Source organism: Pristis pectinata, chromosome 19, assembly GCF_009764475.1.
Source record: "Pristis pectinata isolate sPriPec2 chromosome 19, sPriPec2.1.pri, whole genome shotgun sequence".
In the NCBI taxonomy this organism is placed as follows: Eukaryota; Metazoa; Chordata; class Chondrichthyes; order Rhinopristiformes; family Pristidae; genus Pristis; species Pristis pectinata.
This window is the reverse complement of record NC_067423.1, coordinates 29,968,957-29,992,109: the sequence shown is the minus strand read 5'-3', so window position 1 is coordinate 29,992,109 and position 23,153 is coordinate 29,968,957. Positions and strand designations below refer to the sequence as shown.

General features: G+C 38.6%; 1 protein-coding gene across 14 annotated transcripts in view; it reads right to left on the bottom strand.

Moving 5' to 3' along the window:
• The window catches only part of anks1b (ankyrin repeat and sterile alpha motif domain containing 1B), a 609,252-nt gene that overhangs the window by 142,294 nt on the left and 443,805 nt on the right, over positions 1-23,153 (bottom strand). For all 14 annotated transcript variants that reach the window (XM_052034200.1, XM_052034196.1, XM_052034194.1 and 11 more), the window contains one exon: positions 10,672-10,805. In XM_052034200.1, coding sequence (XP_051890160.1) covers positions 10,672-10,805 — 134 coding nt within the window. The remainder of the gene's footprint in view (positions 1-10,671; positions 10,806-23,153) is intronic.

Here is a 23,153-nt window from a genome sequence, read left to right as displayed (position 1 = left end):
GGAGCCAACATGGAAGGATATCAAAAAATATTAAAAGAGAAAACAAGGTAAAACTGAAAATAGTGACTAGATTACAAATAGCTAAAATTTCAAAACCAAGGAATAAGAAGTAATTACCAATGGAGGTGAGTTTTGAGGTTCTAAGATAGAACACAGAGAATAAGAAGATTATCTTGGACAGTCTGTTTGCAGTCTCTAGTGAACAAAAAAAGAAAAGTTCAAAGAAGTACTAACTATCGAGACAATACATGTTGAAATGCAATGAAAAGGAGGAGGCTGGATATGAGAGGGAGAAGGGGTGGGGTGGTGGTGATGATGGTCACTGTCAGGTGATAAGTTTTTTTGTCCATATGCTGCTGCAAGCAAAAGATATTAGATGACATGGGATCAAAATTTTTCATCATACTTCGTGTTTTAAAAAAACATTAAAAAAACAAGAAACCAATTCTCCCCATTGTCTCATTATGTAGCCTTTAGCATTGGAGTAGTTCTGGGAGCAGTTATTGATGAAAATACATTTTGTATCACTACAATTATGCCCAATGAAGTAATAAAATAAAGCAAAATAGAAGAAAATTTGCAGTGTTTTGATCTATTCATATGAAACCATACAGTTTAGGTAAACAGGTAAACAGCTAACCCCCCTCTCCCCCCACCCCCCCCCCCATACATTCCCCATTATACCAACTTTGAGCAATGCCTGGCTTTGTTGATCTACTTTATTTAAAGCTATTGTTTTCCTGTAATCCATATCTTCAAAATGTCTGATGGTACAACTTTTGAGTGGAGCATGGGTGTCTGCTGAAAAAGGAGGAAGGTGGCCTGTTTCATTCATAAGATTTCTAATGCATTACAAAGTGGGTTGAAACAGAGATCCATGCTCCCATCCACACCAATACCTCTACTATTTACTTTGGCAAGATGTGATGATATGCTGGGAACCCTATTGTGCAGGGCAGATAGGGCTACTTACAGGAGGCTACACTGGGTTTGGTTAGCTGGCCAGGTATGAGGGAGATAAATTTTCCAATTTAGCTCTTATCAAGAGATCTATTTCTTTTCTTTTCTGCACTGAGCCCTGTTCACTCATAATCTTAGTGTTCACTGAGCCACACTAGCTTCTGGTTAAGCAATGCTTCAGCTTTAAACTTCTTACCCTTGCTTTCAAATCGCCCTATCGCCTCTCTCCCTATCTCTGTGATATCTCTAGCATTAATTTCTTTTTGAAATAGTCCTGCAAAACGCCTTGTAACATCTTGCTCCATGAAAGTTGATTTTTAAATAAAAGCTACTGTATAAACGAAAGCTGATATTGTTGATGTTGTATTCTTCACAAGGAGGAACAGAAATTAGCTAGATTAAAATGAGATTTGCTGATAATTCTTACACTATGCACTTACTTCAATAAAACCCAGCAGATTAAATGATGCAGGATTGCTTTAACTCACTGTTATTAGTTCACCATGTAATTAATTGGCAACACTTGAAGGCATTATTTTTCTGGTTAGCATCACAAAAGGCACTGTTAAGTGCTCTTGGGTAACTATATCACAGAATTAGATATTGGGCAGTACAGAAGCACACCTGAACATAAGGCTCTCATTTGCTAATGGGGGTTAACCACAGCTGCAGAATCTGTGAGCAGCAAATATATGACTGATTTGGTTGTAAAGAAATTAGTTATTTTCCCAGCCATGTGCTTGACTCTGTAGGTTAGATGATTAACATTGGAAGACTGTAATATCCTACCAGTGATCTTGCAGCAAACACTCAATAAAGCTATCCAAATAGCAGAATGTTTTCCTTTGTGTTTCTTGTGTTCTAGCAGAGGAAAACAAGCATGAAGTCTATTCTTCCTTTTTCTGTTTTAGAAAATATTCATGTTTATCCTCATGTCTAGTACTATCATTGTAACCTTGTATTATCAATCCTAAAATGGATTCTTCATTTAAAAAAAATGTCCTTTGAATAAATTTGCTGCTGTTCTTTAAGGAAAAGGCACGAAGAAAAAGGTATTTTCTATTTATCAAGCACAGTGGATTGTAAGAGAAGCCTAAAAGCTTTGAGAGTTATTGAATCAAATGGTTAGACGGATACAAATGCTGTTCCCCAAATCACAGTGTGGATTCCAACCATTTGGAGATGAAAAGGACATGACGTTTGCTGTGTAACAGCTTCAAGGAAAATGCATTTTGCAATACCAGCCATGATGCAAGATCTTTCTCAACCTGATTAATACCTTTGACTCCATTAAATGGGAGTGAATGTGAAGTATCATTATCAAATCTGGCTGCCTGCAGAAATTCATCTCCATCTTACGTCTATTACATGTCATTAAGCAACAAGTCTACAATAGACCCAATCTCAATGCAGATCGGTGTCAAGCAAGGCCATGTCTGTGCCCCAATACCTTTCTCAATCTTTCTCTCTGCATCGTTGCACCTCACATCCAACAATCTTCCAAGAGTGGAGTTGACCTAAAGGACACATGCAACATTGTTCAGCCTATGAAACTTCCACCACGGAACAAAACTCACTCCAACCTCAGTCAACGTGCTGCAGCATGTGGACAATGTGCATTGTGTACATTTGAAGGTCCAGCTCCAAGTCATTGTAAACATGTACACAGAAGCTAAATGTATGGCCTCTACGAAATGGCCACTGCTGTTCAACATCCCACCTCCCCTGCCCCCTGCCCCACCCCAATAGTGAAGGTCCCTGCTGAGATGCTGGGAAACATGGGTTGCTTCTCATATTTTGAGAGGGTCTTCTCAGCAAAGACCGATATTAATTATCCCATGCACTATCTCTTTTACTGTAGGGGAGCATCTTTTGGCTATCTGAGGAAAAAAGTGTTTGAAGATCAAGATCTCAAACGCAGCACAAAATTCATGGTCTCTGCCCTCCTGTTCATTTCTCAGAATATGAACTACATACAAGCAGGTATCTCAAAGCACCAGAGAGGAGCAAGCAATACTGCCATTGCAAAATCCTCCAAATCCACTGGTAGGACAAATAACCAACATCAGCCTTCTCTCCCAGGTCAACATCTCCAGCATTGGAGCCCAAATTGCACTCAGTCTTTTCCAGGCACATGGTCATGGCTATCATGCAGCCAATACTAGACTCTCAAGCAGACATTCTACCCTGAGCTCTGTCAAAGTAAGGGACAATCAAGCAGAAAGAGGAAATGTTTCAAGAATGTTCTCAAAGCCTCATTAAAAATTCTCCAACATCTCCAATAACTTGTGGATCCCATGCTCCACCTTTCTTTCCTATCAAATTCCATCATCTGTAGCTCTTTGTTGCCTCCACCTATCATCCTCCAGCCTCTGTCACTATTTTCATTCTTCCTTCCTCCATCTGCCAATTATCCCTCTTTTCCTGGATCCATCTATCACCAAACAGCTCTTGCTGCACCCCTTCCCCTCACCTCTTTATACTGGCTATCTCCACCCTACTCTTTCAGCCCAGATGAAGGGTCTCAACCCAAAACATCAACTATCCATTTCTCTCTACAGATGCTGCCTGACCTACCGAGTTCCTCCAGCAGTTTGTTTTTTGACTCCAGATTCCAGCATCTGCAGTCTCTTGTGCCTCCCGCTTGAAGAAATCCCCTGGCTATTTAAAATGGAGATGGAGGTTTCAAAATGGAGATGGAGCTGTCAGAGAACATATATCAAGAATACACGGAAGACCAGTTTGAATAACAGAAGATGTCCACTAACTCCCAAGCTATTCTGCTGCCCACTCAGTCAAGCACCTCTGGCCCCATCTGTGGAGAATTTCCAGGTCCCACATTGACATCATCAGCCACCTCAACACCCATAAAACTGGAATGGAAGTAAGTCATCCTCAACTCCAAGAGGATAACAGTCAAGGTGTTGTTATGGTGATATTCTGAACAGATATTGAATAATTATTACTAAAATCAAAAGCTGCAAAGAGTCAATTTTAAAAAAATGTGGCTGCTTTACTTCAAAATTTTTTTAAAAATCCCCATAGATTCCTCAACTTTCCAGTGTAATTTCAGTGAAATTAATTAGAAATGACAAGCAGGGCTTTCAATTCTCCACTGTGCAAGTCCTTGGCTTCAGCCACTCCCCCAAATAGGCAGTGTAAGAAATGTTGAAAAGGCAGTAATTACTCGTAGCAGGAAGCATCCCTGCGTATTAATATTCATGTGGCAGAGCTGTGAACTCTCGGTGACACAGCCTCAGTTAGGAGCAGATTTAGGAAAGTTTGCAGTCAGTTTGCTGTTCATGGTTTGTGTGCCAATATAATGGAACAAATTCCCGAAGCACACTATAAATTGTGTATATACACTTGGGACTGGCAGTGAATGGAAAATAATAGTAGGCGTTTCACAAGGACAACAGCAACAAGGTTGATTCCCTAGCACTCAATGAATTCTAATTATATAACCCATTAACAGATAAAGAACATGTTTTCATGAAGATTTTTGCTCATGAAACAGGCATCATAATGCTGGGCAATGGGACATTTTGCCAATTCAAACACAAGTAAGACACTTAGCTGAATCAGATTCAGCGTAACGCTCTTTGATTTTGAACTGAACAACTGAAGTGAGCTTTATTTTGGCAAAAGTAGATAACAGTAAGTAATCAGATCGTAACATCTACCATTTTGCTCTGTTGAAGTCAGTGGAAGAGCATCTCCAACTGCACTGGTAAGAAATGTTCTTATTTCTTTCACCAGTTAGCCAGAGTTTGTCATTGAAGTGTCTAATTTTGCCAAGGACTGTGACTGTCAATATGTTCAAATAAATTTTGGGCTGTTTTAATGTGATTGCTTTCCTATTGTAATTAATCCTCCAAATTCTACCACCATTTTGGAGTTTATGCTCATTAGCAATTTGGCTGGCCAAAAAAATATTGCTGTCAAATCATCTTACAGAGAAACAAAATCTCAGTTTCCAGGACTCTGAGTACAGCCTCATCAGCTGAATTTCAGACTTGTTTGTGAACAGCTGGCTGCTTATATCTAGGTCCAAATGTATCCGGAGGAATCAATTTGTAGTATAAACATGTAATTTGCAATGGCACATAAGTCAGTGCAACCATATTCACCAAACCCCCACTTCAAAATAAGTTTTGGAAAATGGTAAACCACAACATTAATAATATTTTTATAATATTGGTCAATTTACAATTTGTGGGGGAGGGGAAGGAGAGATTCAACATGGTTAGACTGAATTATACACATTTCTCTGGTCACATTTGGAAATTTATGTTGATCGTTGATGGATTTACCCAGTGAGGCTTGAAACTGCCCACGTTTGGTACTGAAATCACTCACTTGTGGTATCATACATTTTTCAATTAGCTATGTCTCTGCCTGACAAAAAGGAAGATTTCTGGCTTCCTTGGGAAGTTTCTAGGTTGTATCCTATTTTAAAACTGTTCTGTAATAAACGGACTTTCATTTATGCTGCACCTTTTCATGGCTTCAAGTCAAATCCAAGATCATTATAGCCTTGGATTAACTTTGACAGCCATTCAGGGTTACTTAGGCAGTTTATCTTTTCTGACAACTGTGGCTCAGTTGGCAACACTCTTGCTTCAGAGTTACAATGGAGATGGTTGACATCCTCTCTGCAGACCTGAGCAAAAAATGGAGGCTGGCACTTCAGTGTCGCACTGAGGAAGCACGGTAACAGTTAGAGTGGTGCTTTTAAACAAAAGCCCCATCTGCTCTCTTAGGTGTGCATAAAATATCCTATGGTGGTATTTCAAGGAAGAACAGGGGAGATATTAAGGACATAATAGGGTCTACTGTGTGAGGAAGAGGTAAATTGCCCAAAATTCTCACTGGATGAATGGCAGGGAGACAACATCAGCTATGAAACCAAGCTAAGGGGTCAATTCTTTCAGGGGAGGAGAGAGAGAATGAAAACTAGCAGAGAAAAGAAAATAACAATATTTGGGAACAGAGAATATCAATGTGAGTACCAGGCTATTGTGGTCATGTACTATTATTGCAGAGCTAACAAATCAATTTCAATTCAGATTTTCAACTTACCTGGACCGAAGTTGGAACATTTCTTTGAAATGAAAATGATAGTCCATCTAAGTGTTACCCAAAACAAGAAACTGTTTGCCACAATATTATTGATTCCAAATTATTGACTCTATCCTCTTCCTTGGCAATGGTCTGAGGCTGAACTAGATGGTTTGCAATATTGCTGTTGTATCAGACCCAGAGATGAGCTACCCAGCTTCAGCTGCTGAAATACCCACAGATTAAAATTAATGTTTCTGTACCTTGGGCATATCCACCCTCTATCAAACACCTCTTGCAAGACTTGCTTTCCTACAAAGGCCATCCCCTTGGAATCCTGCTCTCCAACCTCTTCACCAATGCCACCAAGTTCAAACAAGAATCCATTTTGGAATATGACACTCAATCCCAAGGATTACATGGATCCTCACTGTACATCATCACAGATTATTAATTACCCTTCTTCCACCACTGTATTTGGGATCCAGGTTAAAGACTTGGGCTCAACACTGAACTCACAATTCCTTTTAATTAAACACAACACAGAACTGTGATACAGATAGATTACGAAAATAGTAACATTAACTATTCAGACACTTTCTACCCAAATATCCAGCCCAAACAAGGCCAAGTTAATTTTCAGTCAAAAAATATACAACCACACCTTTGTCCACTGGCAACAAATTTCAGGATCAAGCTCAAATATAAAGTTCTTGAAATACTGCTTTGCTCTTAGATTAAATTATTGGTCGTTCATAGATCAGAAATCCAGAACATTCAGTGTGTTATAAACAATTCTAAGCATTGTTATGGAGCACTATTGCAATTGTCTGCTCTTCCCAGCTATAAATTGCACACTTAAACTTCTTGTTACATTAAATGTACAATTTACATTACAAGTCATTCATATGCTGGGGTGGTCGAGTGAACTGGGTTATGCATAATTTAAATATAAATGAATACTAAATTGGAGTTATGTGCCACAGCAAGATATTACGTCCAATTGCTGTCATTACGCAAAATCATACAACAATAACACTGAATATGTTGTCCAGTTTGAATTCATCTTCTGCTTCAAAATATGTTTTAATTAGCTCTCAAGCAGATCAATGAATTCATATTATATTGGACAAAATGAGCTAATTACAGTAATGAATATTTGATCATGAAAATTTAGTCATTACTTCCAAAACAAGTTTTAATTAAAATCCAGACTGCATTCATTCATTCAATTACAATCAATGCATTTTGTCAATTGAAACAAGAAATAAGGATTTTGTTGATAAACAATGTATCATAAACGAGACCTAATATAATAATTAATGAATTAATAGATATATTTATAGACTGACAAGGAAATGTTGAGAATTTCTCAAAAATTAAATAAAGCTAGATTCAAATTGCATCAACATTGACATGGCTTATTACAAAAAGTGACAAGGAGGAAAGAATAAACCAAACACAAAATAATAGTACCATGACAAAATAAAGAAGCTTCATTTCTCATTTCACATTCAGTTGGATATACCACAAAATAAATGGCTATCAAATTAAAGCCTTTGAACGCAATTTATTTCTAAAGCACTTTTTGTCAATGAAGGGGAAAAAAATGTATGATGTTTGCAGGGAAATGTCCAATGCAGCAACTGTACAATGCAATAGGATAGATCAAGACACATTTAATTATACAATTTTACTTAAGACACCAGAGACATTCCAGTCAAAAGCAAAAATACACAACTTAAGCAGAAGGAATTTGTAGAAACAAATGGAGAGATTACTGATAGACAAATACTGGTGAGAGTTGGTAGGTCCACAAAATGAAGATAGAGAAGAAGTAAAGAAATAATTTTGGTTCCAATGCACCTGAATTTCAGAAGTGTCGTACAGCATAAAGCCATGACTTTGCGATGTGTTAGCAATACCAACCTAGATAAACTTCTAAGCTCAAATATTTAGAATGTACTTGGGTCAAATGGGATACCACTTTAATTTGTGTAAATACGATAGGAAACAATCATAAATGGTTCTATTAAATATTTTCTATTTCCATAAATACTGATTCTATGTCCATGAGGAGCAGGTTGACGAATGTTACTCTGGTATTCCAACAGTAGATATAAATTGTTACAGACCTGCTTCCCTCATGGCGGATAAGGGGAATGGAATTGATGGTATGGATATGAAGTTTGTGGCAGAAGTAGAAGACAATGGCTTCAACCTTCCTATACTTGACCATTGGAAATTATTACTGATCAATGACATATGCATGGGACAAGAAGTCTGCCATTATATGGCTTATTATTATTAATTGTGGTGTGCAATAAAATTATTCTATTTCCATTCAACAATAGTTGGTGCAAACACCATAAACACTACTGTGAAAAAAAATCTCATAATTGATCCCCTACTTATCATGATCATTAGAACCTAACAATAGAAAATATGGCCTAACATAATTATTCAGCAGCAATTGGTTAACAGTCAGGTATATTCAATATTACTTCAAGCTGTAACTAAAAGAGTACCCCAGGGACCGGTGCTGGGACTTAAATGATTAGCAATCTATACATATGATAAGTAGAGGATCAATTATGAAAAGACAGAGTATACAGTTTGTGGGACAAAACAAAGTTTGTTTTAGGTTGTACCCTTACCCTACCCCTGATTTGCTGAGTATTTATTGTCTTTCCTATTTCAGATTTTCAATATCTGCAGTATTTTGCTTTAGCTGGGAAATAAGTTTGAAGACATTGCTAATGCCTAGAACTTGAATTCATATGGAAGAGGCCAAATATCAGATCAGCCATGCTGTTCACAAAACATTCTTTATTTAAACAGTGGAGAAGGCTCAAAGTGCCTTATGGGCTTTTTGTTCTTCTATTTCTTATGCTCTTATGTCTAGGAAGCCAGAGGGAGAGACTATTTGATTTTAAGAACAATCGTAAGCTTTGGCAAGGTCAGTAGATGAGGATAAGCATGGAGGAGGTTAGGTACTCTGTCACGCCACAGAACTCTCCAAACCTTTGATTCCTTCCCTGAGTGTATCCCCCTTTCTTCCCTACTTCCATTGGTTGCTGTGCTTTCAGCTATCTAGGCCTTATTATTTGCAATTCCTTCCTTTAACCTGTTCCATTCCCAACTCCCAAGCCACCCCACCACCCTCTAAACCCCAACCCCCAAAGCACCACCTCTCCAATTCTCTCTCTTCCTTTCAGACTCCCCCTTTAAATTCCTCATGTTGGCTAATATTGTGGTCACTCTTCTTTGACTCATTTTTTATCAAATTATGCATTTAAAGTGCTTTGGACTATTTTACATGTCAAAGACATATTTAAAAGCAATTTAGTGTTGTTATACTTGCCTACAAAACAACAGTGGCAATGGCAATGATCACTGAGTGTGCAGTACTTTGAGGTGCAGTGAGGCTCTGAAAAGTGTTGCATATTTTTGATATCATGAATATTATCGTTTTCTGGAATTCAAAAGACCTAAATAAATTTGAACACCTCCCTCAGTATATCAGTGGCTATGCATGACAATTCTAAAAATGGGTTGAGCTACAGTAGATGAAGTATTTGTAGACTCTTTGGAGCCACTGCTTACTGAAGCCAACAACAGAGGTAGAGCGGCACACAAAACATTCTTTATTTAAGGGAGACAACACTCATTGTAAAGCAATGACTGGTACACCAATATATCAAAAGTTAAGCCAATGGTATACTTGACTCTTAAAAGTACACTACACTTATATGTACCAAAGCAGAAGAAACCATTAGGCCATCTTCATGTGAACTTAAACATATTTTCCACTTTGGCATCATTGTAGCACATAAGCAAGAAACCACGTCCCTCCACCTCAAGATGTTAATGATGGGAAATCGTGAGCAGGAGCGTACTCCTGCCATGTGCTAGAGGTATCAAGTAGAATGTTTTGTCATTAATCAAACATCTTGCTGTTGATGGAGTACAGTTATATCTGTAGCTCCAGATTTGACGTTATTCCTACCTGAAACTAATGTTTTTTCAATTAAGATCAATTTATTGTAAGACACATATTGAAGTACCAAGGTCTTACGCAAAATTTATGCTTTGGCAAATTAACTCATCAGTAACCACACAAAGTTAAGTGAAAGAAGGGAGCCTATATGTTTGATCACTCGATTTGACATTGTGGCAACAAAACAGCAAGAATTACTGTCACCTCCAATGCTGTCCAGCAGAGGTCAAAGATCAGAATTGATCCACGTTATACAACACTTTGATTCCTGACTGAGTAGGCCAGAACAGCTTATGAATTTCACATTTGAAGTAAAATAGATTTCTGATGTGAGATTCATACTTGGACCAATTCAGATGACCTTTTCGTAAATGGCTGTCCACATTATCAATAAAAATATGGCCCTAGTTCTATTTTGCATACACTAACCAGGAATAAAGCTACAATAAGAACAAACTGCAAGAAATTAATGTGCCATGTTCACTATAATAGACATGGATTGAAAACAGAAAGTCAAACAGAATGAAGTCCATATTCACCTTAATACAAAAATACTGGTAATTTATGTTAGTGACATATGAATAGGCAACTGTTTACACTGACTTATTCAATGTTGACAATATTCAACACAATATATCACTGCAACTCACCTGGGGTCGGATAACTTTCTCAATGTTCTTCAGTGCTGTATCTGGGGATGGAGGTGAACAGTCTGGGGTGGGACCTGTACTTTTCCTCTGGTGATTAGCCCCTGGCGCAGTAATAGTTACTTGAGGTGCAACCTCTGCAGATAAAACAAATGCCTTAAGTATATCTGAACCAGAATTACATTAATTTTGATCATTATTTCATGTCTTTATATTTTCTTAGTAAAAATTCTCAGAAAATATTAAGAGATTTATCAAGTGATAACTAGATAGCCCATTGATTTTGCAAAAGGTCTCTACTCCAGGAATGAGATTCAAAGATTATTCCTTTCTCTTCCCCAAACTTATGACTGAATATTTATTTTCCAGTTCATGATCCTTTAATCATATTAGATGCAAAACATGCAAAATATTAAAGTACAGGGCATATCTTGAATGAATACATTTTCTGAAAAGCTTATCCTGTAACGATAAGCACTCATGTAGTCAATGCTGATAAAATGATACCAAGGTATAATAGAGAAAAAGAATTTTCAGCACACCCAATTCACTTGATTGCTCGGCTTGTACTGTTACGAACCAGCAACAAAAGAAACACTCTGTGTCATGTATAAGTGTTTAAGACTACTTTATTAATAACTACTTATGATAATAAGAAAAATAAAAGCAAAAATGTTAGAATGTTAGAAGTAAAAATGTTAAATCTTAAACATTAACCCCAAAAACTAAACTCTTCGTGTGTGTGTGACAAAGTCCCAAACTCCAAGTCCAGGAATGATTCTTAAAGTTCAGTTCAGCAAGCCATAAGGTGAAATATGAGCAAAGGCTTGTTCAACAACCACCGTCGTCTGAAGATAAGACGTAGATGGAGAGAAAAAAATAGAGAGTAATTACTAAATCCAAATGTTCCACGATGGAACCCAAACGACACCTCAGTGTTTACTCAGTAGTGACTTCCTCACCCTGAAAAGCATCCGAATCGTGGCTGTCCACACAAATACCTGTTTCCCTCCTACAGGTCAACAACAAAGTGAACTCCACTGTGTCGTTCCGAAGTATCTGCCACCCCGAAAAGCATCCGAGATGTGGCCATCCACACAAACACCTGTTTCCCTCCACAGGTTAACGACAAAGTGGACTCCACCGGATTACTCCAAAAATCCATACATGGATTGTAGTGACAGACACAGTTATTGTTTCTCATCCATTGATAAACGAGCAGGCTGGTGTCTCTCTCTCTTCTCCCTCTCACTGACTCCAACTGACTTCTTCAACAACGTCATTATGTCCTTTATCTTCTGTTGACGTAAGCACGCCACACACACACACACACACACACACACACACACACACACACACACACACACACACACACACAATGCCCTATCTTAAAGGGATATTCACCAATAGTAACCTAGTCCGTAACAGTACACAGGACCTCTTCAGATTATTTTATTATCACATTCTACTCCTTGACAAAAAAAAAGCCCTGTACAGAAATACAGTCTGTATTCACACTGTTAAATAATGGTTAAAATGAATCACGCAAATGTCTCTGAAGTGCCAGTCCAAATTTGAATAACAGAAATAGTCATCGAGTTATATAGCACAGAAACAGGCCCTTGAGCCCATCGTGTCCGTGCTGACATTTTTCTGCATCTATACTAATCTCATTTGCCTGCCTAAAGTCCATATCCTTTGTGCATTGCCTATACAAGTGCCTGTCTAAATGTCTCTTAGACACAGTGATTGTATCTGATTCCAACACCTCCTCTGGCAGTGAGCTCCAGTTAGCAACCACTCTCTTTGGAAAGAAACTTTCCCCTCAAATCCCTCTTAAAATTCCTTTCTCTCACCTTAAACCTATGCCCTCTTGCTTTTGATACCCTCACCATGGAAAAATGATTCTGACCCTCTCTTTGTCTCTTGTAATTTTATATACTTTTATCAGATGTGAGGATGCATTAATATTATGGAGTTTCCTTCCATTAAACTGAGGATCATGGGATAATTATGAAAACTGTTTGGAAACTGATTGAATAAAGTCCAAAAAAAACTTGATTACACTGCTTTGTGGGGGAAAAGTTGAGTTGATGACCATTCCTTGTTATATGCTTCTAACATTCTTAAAGCTAATTCTCTGAACCTTTAATTTATTCATTTGCAGAAACATGCATAGTACTGCCAGTGATAATTGATATTATCCTTAGAATTTATTTTACTCACATGGCAGATTATTGAATGTTCTCCAGATGTTATCCACAATTGTTTTCTAAAAGTGGTTTGAAGTTATAAAGCATTTTTTAATGCTCAGAATGTCCAAATGTGCCCTGTAAAGCATATTTGACGTCTTGCTACAGTAGCAATGTAGAAAATAAAGTGGCCAATTTTTCCTTAGTCAAGTCCCAGAATGTGATAGTAAACAGATAATCTGTTTTAGTGAGGTTGGATGAAAAGTAACAACTGTCCCAGACACTGGGAAGAAACCCTTTAGTCTTATTGGAAATAATATCTTGGGATCTTTTACATCCATCTGAGGAGGCATTTGAAGTCTTGGTTTAATATCTTGTCTGAAAGCACTCGCTCAGCACTGAAGTGTCTGCCTGAATTTTGTTTCCAAATCTTTGGATGAGGATGGAGCTACAACTTTGCAATTCAGGGGCAAGAGTACTACCAACAGGACCATGGAATGGAATAAGACCCAGGCATAAAAACTTAAAATATGGACTTACGTTCCTATTATACATGTCCTCATGCATCGTCTTATTGTGAGTTCCAACAAGTTGAGAATGTGATTTAGATTTAACCGACAATATCTGGGTCACTCAATGAGTCTTTGATATTATTTGTTACCCCCCAACATACACATCCCATTTTTCACTCACTATTTTTCCCAATAAATAAAGCATTTTAGCTCATTTTGCAATGTTTACTGATCAAACAATGTGAGAAAAGTATTGCTACCATTTGTGCATAAAATGTGACCAACTTTGGGCTAAATTTATACTATTAATCACTCTGGAGCCAGCATCAATTTTATTGCCTGGTTCTGTCAAAACTCAAACTCTTCTAATGCCCAAGAGACTGTTTTTTATAGCTCCGTTCATGTAAACAATACAATTGAAATTCCCCCATTCTCAAAAGCAATTTTGTCCATTTCCTTCTGCATTAAAATGTCAGCTTTTCATTTTGGAATTTCAGTTTATTGTTTTTGTCAATAAACTCTGACCAAGAATGATAAAATGCAAGTCTTAAAAAAAACCTATGGAATCACATATCAATGGCAACCTTATCATTTATTGGAAACTCAGTCCAAGTTACTTGGAATAATACCAGTGTAACTTTGAGACCACTTATTGGGAGTTAAAGTCATATCAATAGTAGAGACATAGTTGGTAACTCTCTATCAACCATGCCAAAAGACCATGCTGACTTGGAAATATATCACCATTCTTTCACCGATGATGGGTCAAAATCCCTACCCAACAGTATTAGGGGCAATGCAGTCATTTAAGGCAGAGGCTCACCATCACCTTCTCAAGGTGGTTATGAATGGTCAATATATTCAAACCTTGTCAGCAACGCCAACAAGTGTGAATCCAGTATGAACTTTTTGATATAGCGATCCAATTAATTCCATTCCTTCCTCTTTCCCATTAGCCTGTGAACATTTTTCTCTTCAAGTTTATATCTCATTCTCTTTTGAAGGTTAGTGGTGAATCTGGTCCATTTTTCCTTTCTAAAAGACTACATCCCAGATTGCAACAAAAGATATCCAAAATAATGTCTTGCCCCCTCATCTCTGGTTCTTTTGGCGATCAATCTGGGACCTCTTGTTACTGAGCCTTTGTCAATGGAAACAATTTCTCATTATTGAGGTTTCAAAAGCATTCAGAATTTTGAACATCTTTATCAAAACCTCTCAAACTTTGACCAATTTTACAACAACCCTAGGTTCTCCAGATTCTTCTTCAGTGAACTCAGTCATCCCTGGTACCACATTATATACTGTGGACCTTCTCTGAGGCCTTGATAAGTTTCTAAAAGTGTGGCAGGCTGAATCAACACAATGCAGTAGCTGAGGTCTAACTTGTACTTTATGAAGGCAAAGTAAATAATCAACATCTCCATCCTCCAGCTTAATAGCATTAAAAAAATGGATAGGTATTTCCATTGGTGGAACCTATGCTTGATTAGAATATTACTTATTCCCTTGTGATAGATTAATACAACTAGCTAAACTAGTAGAAAAAAGACATTGAGTCTATACAAATTGCATCTTTCACATTCGGCATAGATGGCAAAGATCAGGAAAGCATATCAAGCTTTGAGACGCAGTGGAATATGAGGTTATTTAATGGCATCTTTCATGAATCTTCAGAAGTTTGGAAAATTAAAACTAATGCATAATCTATATCATTAGCCACTTCTTTCAAGGTGCCAAGATGAAGTTCATTAGGACCTGAAGTGGGAGGAACTTAGAGGCAGAAAACACATATATTGTGCAAAGAAAGTGGCAAGTCAGAAGATTGTACAGAATGTAAAAAAATGGTAAGAATGGCTGAATAGGTTAATAAAGAAGGAACAATATAGTACCGGACAAAACTATTGAGAAATATAAAACAGATGGTAAGCATTTTCATAGATACTTGGAACGGAAACAAAAACATCTGAGTGAGCACTCATCCTATAGAAAGTGACTTTAGGGAATTAATAATGGAAAATAAGGATGAATTAAACAGGAGAAACAAAGGACAGCAGACGCTGGAATCTAGATGAAAAACACTATGATGCTGGAGGAACTCAGCAGGCCATGCAGCATCTGTGGAGAAAAGCAGGCGGTCAACATTTTGGGTCAGGACCCTTCTTCAAGACTGAAGATGGGAAAAGGGGAAGCTCAATATATAGGAGGGAAAAGCAGAGCAGTGATAGGTGGACAAAAGAGGGGAGGTGGGGTGGGCACAAGGTGGTGATAGGTAGATGCAGGTAAGAGATGGTGAGAGGCAGGTGCAGGAGGAGGGGAGAGCAGATCCACCAGGGGATGGGGCAAAGGTAAGGAGAGAATAAAAAGGGGTTAGAAAAAGGAGAGATAGGCTAGGAAAGGGAGGAAGAGAGGAAGCATGGTTGGGGGGTGTAGGGATTACTTAAAGTGGGAGAATACAATGTTCACGCCGTTAGGCTGCAAGGTTCCAAGGTGGAAAATGAGCTGCTGTTCCTCCAGTTTATGCTTGGAATTCTCCTGGCAGTGGAGGAGGCCGAGGACTGACTTATCAGTGATAGTGTGGGAGGGGGAGTTAAAGTGACTAGCAACGGGGAGATGCAGATCGCGGTTACAGACAGAGCGCAGGTGTTCTGCGAAACAGTCACCTCATCTGCATTTGGTCTCACCAACGTAGAGGAGGCCACACTTGAAGCACTGAATGCAGTAGATGATATGAAGGGAGGTGCAGGTGAATGTCTGTCTCACCTGAAAGGACTGTTTGGGCCTACGTATCCAACATATCATTCTCCACCACTTTCCCCATCTCCAATGGGACACCTCTACCACGCATATCATCCCCTCCCACCCCTTTCTGCCTATCACAGGGACCGCTCTCTCCGCGACTCCTTAGTTCACTCCTCCACACCCCCCCCCAACCCATCCCGGGAACTTTCCACTGCCCCCACCACAAAGTGTGGCCTCCTCTACATCGGTGAGACCAAATGCAGGCTAGGTGACCATTTCGCAGAACAACTTCACTCTGACCATAACCACGATCTGTATCTCCCCGTTACCAGTCACTTCAACTCCCCCTCCCACACTATCACTGATATGTCAGTCCTTGGCCTCCTCCACTGTCAGGAGAATTCCAAGTGCAAAATGGAGGGACAGCGCCGTCTTGGAACCTTGCAGCCTAACGGCGTGAACATTGAATTCTCCCACATTGTAATCCCCACACCCCCCAACCATGCTTCTTCTTTTCTTCCCTTTTCCAGCCTCTCTCTCTTTTTTCTATCCCCCCCCCCCCTTTTCTTTCTCTTCTTACTTTTGACCCATCCCCTAGTGGATCTACTCTCCACACCTCCCCCCACACCTGCCTATCACTATCTTTTACCTGCATCTACCTATCACCACCTTGTGCCTACCCTGCCTCCCCTTTTTTGTCCAACTATCACTGCCCTGCTTTTCTCTCTTATATATTGGTCTCCCCCTTTTCCTATCTTCAGTCCTGACCTGAGACGTTGACCACCTGCTTTTCTCCACAGATGCTGCCTGGCTTGCTGAGTTCCCCCAGCATCATCGTATTTTTCATGAATTAAACAGGTCTTCACTATGGAGGATAGAAGTAATATCCCAGAACTAGCTGTAAATCGTGAACTGGAAGGGAGGGAGAAACCCAGGAAGATTACAATCATGAAGGAAGAGGAACTGAGCAAAATGAACAAAACATTGTTAATGAGCAAAATGAACAAAACATTGTTAATGAACAAGTCTCCAGGTCCTCATGGATTTCATCCCAGAATCTCAAAAGAAGTGGCTAGTGTGACAGTCAATTTCACTTTCCAGAATTCACTAGACTTGGGGAGAGTTTCAATGGATTGGAAAATAGCAAATATAACTTGTTAATTAAAAAGAAGGGAGACAAGCTAGTTAGCTTAACATTCATCATAATGAAAACATACGAAGATATCATTGAAAACATAGCAGGATGACTGGAAGAATTTAAAGTAATCAAGCAGTCAACATGATTTTGGGAAAGGGAAAAACAGGTTTGACCAATTTGTTGGAATTCTTTAAGGAAGCAACATGTGCTATGATAAAGTGAAAACCAGACAATGTACTATATTTAGATTTACAGAAAGAATTTAATAAGATTATTGCAGAAAATAAAAGCTCACAGTGTAGAAGGTAACATAATGGTGCAGACGTCTGTGATGCAGTGGCGCAGAAGGCTGGCTGCCGAATGAAAAACAGAGAGTAGGCATAAATGGGCTTTCTTCTGATTGGCAAGATGTTATGAGTAGAGCACTAGAGGGATCTGTGGTGAGGCCTCAACTTTTTACAATTTATGTCAATGACTTGGTTGGAGGGACCGAATGGTTGTTATATTTGCTGATGACACAAAGCTGATGAAAAAATATGGAAAATGGAACATAATGTAAGAGAAAATCCAATTGTCCATTTTAGCAGGAAACTTTTTTTAAAGCATATTATTTAAACAGTGGAGACTGCAGAGCTCTGAGATGCAGAGGAATCTGGGTGTTCTGAATTTGCAAAAGACTAATATGTAGGTACAGCGAGTAATTAGGAAAATTAACACAATGTTATTATTAATTGCTATGTGAATTGAATACAAAAGTAGAGAGGTTATCTGGTATACTCTGTACTTTGTTCATTTGTGATTACGTTGGAAGTAGTTCAGAGAAGGTTTACCAAACCGATTTCTAAAATGGATATGTTGTCCTATTTGGTAAGATTGGACAGGCTAGGCTTGTATCTGCAGAAGTTTAGAAGAGTGAGACACATCTTGATTAAAAATTGTGAGGAAGTAGAATTAGGGTCATTGTTTTATTTAAAAAAAGTCACCAAAAAAACCTACAAAATTGGGAACATTTATCTTGGGGAAAAAAAAATTGGTGTGGTTTTCACCATGACTGGTGCAGTTATATAAGATTGATGTGGTTTTGAATGACAACTGCCTGCAGAGATTGCAGTTTCCACATCATTACCACCAAGAATCTTGGGAAGCAAATCACAGCCTTAAAGAATATGCTCCACGTAAGCCACAGTACAGCAATAGAAAAGGTTGCCATGGATAGTGGGTAGTTGTCTTTAATAAGCGTAGCCACACTACTGCACGATCATCCTCACAAGGAGCCCCGCACAAGGCATTGGCTCATTATTGAGGCAGAGAGCACAGCAAATCAGTACCGTACATGGTTTTGAAAGTCTGCAGTAATTACTGTGAGACCTAACAATTATGTAACAAATAAGCATAGGCCGGAAGATGCAGATAGCAATTTGTCAATGTTCCAGTTAGGATCCTTCAATTCAGATTTCCTTGCCCACTTTCTGTGGGATTTGTTTCTTGTTTTTATGGAAGTTAAAAGTAGTACTCACAGGTGCTTACTGTTGCTTCCATTTCGATTGGTAAGGTAGAAATGAGTGTGGTGTGTGATGACGATGGCATCATTTACACAAATGATACTGAAGAAATGTCAGCCACACTTAAATGGAATGGTGACCAGGAGTACCTGGTCCAACTATCTGATGGGCTGGACTTCAACCATGTCAAAACGTGCCAAAAATGTCTAAAATTTCTAGACTTCCATTTATATTAAAAAAATATTGGAAGCTTGAAGACTCTAGAAAGCATTCCAACTGATTAAAGTGTCATAAAGTGATAAACTTAACAACAAAGCATTACTTTGGAAGATTAAAATACATCCAGAGAAAATGCAGAACAAATGATAGCAAACTACTTCATTTCAGAGATTGAGGACAGGCTTCATTGGTCTTGTTAAATTTACATAATTCTTATAATTCATATAATGCATATTCCCATCTATGATCTAATCTGCATACAAGATGGCAAATAATAAAACTTCCCTTTATTTCTTCATGTTTAGTCAGATGTTTTTTATTGAGTTCATTATAATCAACTATGGTGGTTTAAGATCCACAACTAATTTTCACTCTGCTTTAATTTGTTAAATCACACAATGTTTTCATTAAATGTCAATTATGAATGAAATCAAACTTGCATTTCTACATAAGAACTATCTATATTTTTGCATCAAATTAAAAACAACATCAAACCACTTGGATCTCAGAGTTTCATATAAAAGCTGGGAATTTGTTCATAAGTTAATGGCATGAGACAAACGTAACAAAAACAATCACAATTACAACCTTGCCAAAGTCGCCACATCAATGTGCCTTTCATATTAATAACACTTTCTGTTGTAGGACAATTGAATGGAAGGTTTTACTGTTTAGTTGCAGTCAAGGTTTAAGGGCTATCTGCTCAGAGATTGGATTGCACTGTGCTTGTTTATTTAGTGGTGTGCAACCCAAAGTTAATTCTCACTGGAATGAATGCACAAGAATTTTTTTGGGAGGGGTGGGGGGAAGAAAATGATGACGTTCATGAAATTGGCTCAGGCATTTCCAGTTAGCACCTATCCTAGTGTCTGACCTCTATGCAGAGTCAGATGACCATGCAATTTTGTGTTATTGTCAGCACTGCACCCTTGACACCATTTTGATTAAACGGGACCTGCCACATCAGAAGAATGATTGTGATAAGACAAACAGAGAAAATCCTTCGTGAGTCACAATTAAAGAATCTCCAATCTGATTTTGATGTTTTGAGTACAGCATATGATATACTCATATTCCAATGATCAAAATATCTGGACAACAATGTTTTCATATTCCATCATTGTTTGCAGCCATTTTGTTTTAAGCAGCTAGTGCATCATTCTGCGATTGCTGACTCACAAAATATCCTGCACATTGCAGTACTGTCAGAACATTCATGGCATGGGATAGAATCAGTACAATGGATCACATGGGGGAGGGGCTGGTCACAGAGAATGGTGACAGCACTAATCCTCCATAACAATCTTTTACAACCATGCAAAGATGTCCTTTATGTTATAATGTGCTTCCCTGTGATCAGTGTGGCAAAGAATGATGAGATTTTTATGCAGCTCCCATAAGGAAACACACAGTCCAAGACTTACCACTTCTGTTGAAGTAGGAAGTACATTAGGACACTTTCAAAAAACCTGAAAGTTTTTCCTCGAAGTTTTTCTGAAAGTTTTTCACCTTCATCAAATTAGTGATTTTTATAGGATGGGTCTGGTGCTGGAATTCCATCTGTGTACCTAAATGTGTCCAATCCAATTTATAGGCTAGTATATATTATTAATGGATCCCAGCATTAAAGGTATTACATATGTAAGATTAGAATGCCTGGACTGCATTTCTACTTTCTCACATTTTAATTGGTGTATGTTCTAATATAATAGTGCCTTTTCTTTGATGTTTAGTTTCCTGCTTTGTGCACACAAGGAGATTGGATACTCTCAGAGGAATAGTATTTCCTTTATCTTTACAACATAGCCCAAGTACCCACAATGCTTAAAGAACATAGAATGCAAACTAGGGAAAGAATTAATTCACTATCTTTTTTTAGTAACACATGTGTTGTGCAAGCAGTCCCCAAAGAAAATGTCCATACCAAGAAGTGACAATCATATTAAAGTGCAGCCCACCAACTTTACATTTTTTGTTTGCCTGGCAAATGGGAAGCTTGAATAAATGGAAGAAATGTATGAAGGGCTGGTTGTAATACTTATTCAACAGACCCATATTCTTGAAGAATGCAGAAGTGATGATTTCAGATAAATTAATTGGGAAAACATCACATCCAAAGAGATTATTGCTGTATATGAAATAGACGTTAAATGTTAAATTTGTGACTTTAAAGAATGATGAAGTTGGAGGTTAACATAATGTTTTTATATCTACAGAATACCCAAATCTTAAGTGTGTGCACACTGCTCAACTTAACATTGTCCCTTAAAACTTCTCTTTGACATGAAGCACAGTGGTTGTACTTATAGTCCATTCCATGTAAACCAGGCCATATCTATGTATCTTGATATACTTCCTATAATTTGACTATTCCAATTCTCAATAAATACTTGCATTCAAATTTTCATTGTTTTTTCCTTTCCTCTCCTAAACCAACTGGATGTAACCAAATATACATCTCTGGTACTTGTTTCAAGGTGGTGCTTCAATCCGAGGGTGTCATTTATTGCATCCGGTGCTCCCAGTGTGGCCTCCTCTACATCAGTGAGACCCGATGCAGATTGGGTGACCCCTTCGTCGAGCACCTCTGCTCTGTTTGCCGCGAAAGCAGTGATGTCCTGGTGGCCAGCCACTTCAATTCCACATCCCACTCCCATATTGACATGTCTATCCATGGCCTCCCCTACTGTCACGTTGAGGCCAGACGTAGGTTGGAAGAACAACACCTCATATTCTGCCTTGGTAGTCTCCAACCTGACGGCCTCAACATTGACTTCTCTAACTTCCAGTAACCCCTCCCCTCTTCTACCCCCACTTTTCCACCCCCCCTTTGTCTTCCCCCATTCCTGTGGCCCCCCCCACCCCTTCTCTTTCCCCTTCCCCTGCCCTCATGACCTGTCCATCTATTCTCCACCTCCTTCCCTTTATTCCATGGTCCACTGACCTTTCCTACCAGATTCCTTCTTCTTCAGCCCTTTGCCTCTGCTACCTATTACCTCTCAGCTTCTTACATCTCTCCCCTCCCCCACCCACCTATCTTCCCCCTCTCACCTGGACTCACCTATCACCTGCCAGCCTGGGCTCCTCCCCCTCCCCTGACCTTCTTATTCTGGCTTCTGCTCTCTTCCTGATTAAGGGTCTCAACCCAAAACGTTGACTGTTCATTTCCCTCCATAGATGCTGCCTGACCTGCTGAGTTACTCCAGCACTTTGTGTGTTCATGTCTCTGGTACCTATTCAGCTGTCCACAACTGATATGGAGGACTATGGCAAAAGTGTTGGCAGACAACTTGAACAGAGATTAGAGTTGAGCCCAATGTTCTATTCATTTACAATTCTTAGAGTGGAGAAAACGGACAAGTACGAGGAACAAAGAAGTTGGCTTCTAAATTAATTGAGATATTCTGTCCCCAGTACTGGTGCAGGTGAAATGCAGCCAAAGACAGATCAAATTGTTGATATTAGAGTGAATCCATACTTCCCACCGACTTTGGCCACTTTCTAAAAATGATCCAAATATCTGTCTGTACAGCGTAAATGCCTGGAATCAGTTTCACTCAGATATTGGAAGAATTGCCTCCTTGTCAGGTATTTTAAGAATAGCAGAAAGTCTGCCTGAATCTTGGTCAACATAATTTCTCAATCAATTTTTGCGATAAAGAGTAACCCATTTATTGCTTGTGGGAGTTTGACATACACAAATTTAACTGGCACATTTGCTGACAAACTATGATTTGCATTTTTTAAGTAATTAATTAGTTATGAATCACATTTCCACATCCTGCAGACATTATAAAATGCTCTTTAAATGTGTTATTTTTTTTCTTAATAGCTCCTGAAGCAAACAAACTATTGTTGAATGACAAGCCGATTCCTTTGTTGTAAGCGCATGGCAGAATCACACGGAAATTCTGCCAGTCCTGTTCCATATCATGGAGAAAATGAAAAATGATCTGTTATATAGTTAATAATTTTTGGATTTAACTGAGCACACATATTGCATCAGAATATCACTGTAGTGGACATTTGTGACAGTTTGTTTAATCTGCCTCTACTGCTGAGGCAGGAAATTGCTGTAAGTCACTTCCTGAGGTAGATTGAAAATGTGTGCAACTGGTGTTATTTCTCTCAATCATTTTAATAATGTAGGGCACAAAGATAGAACATAGAACAGTACAGG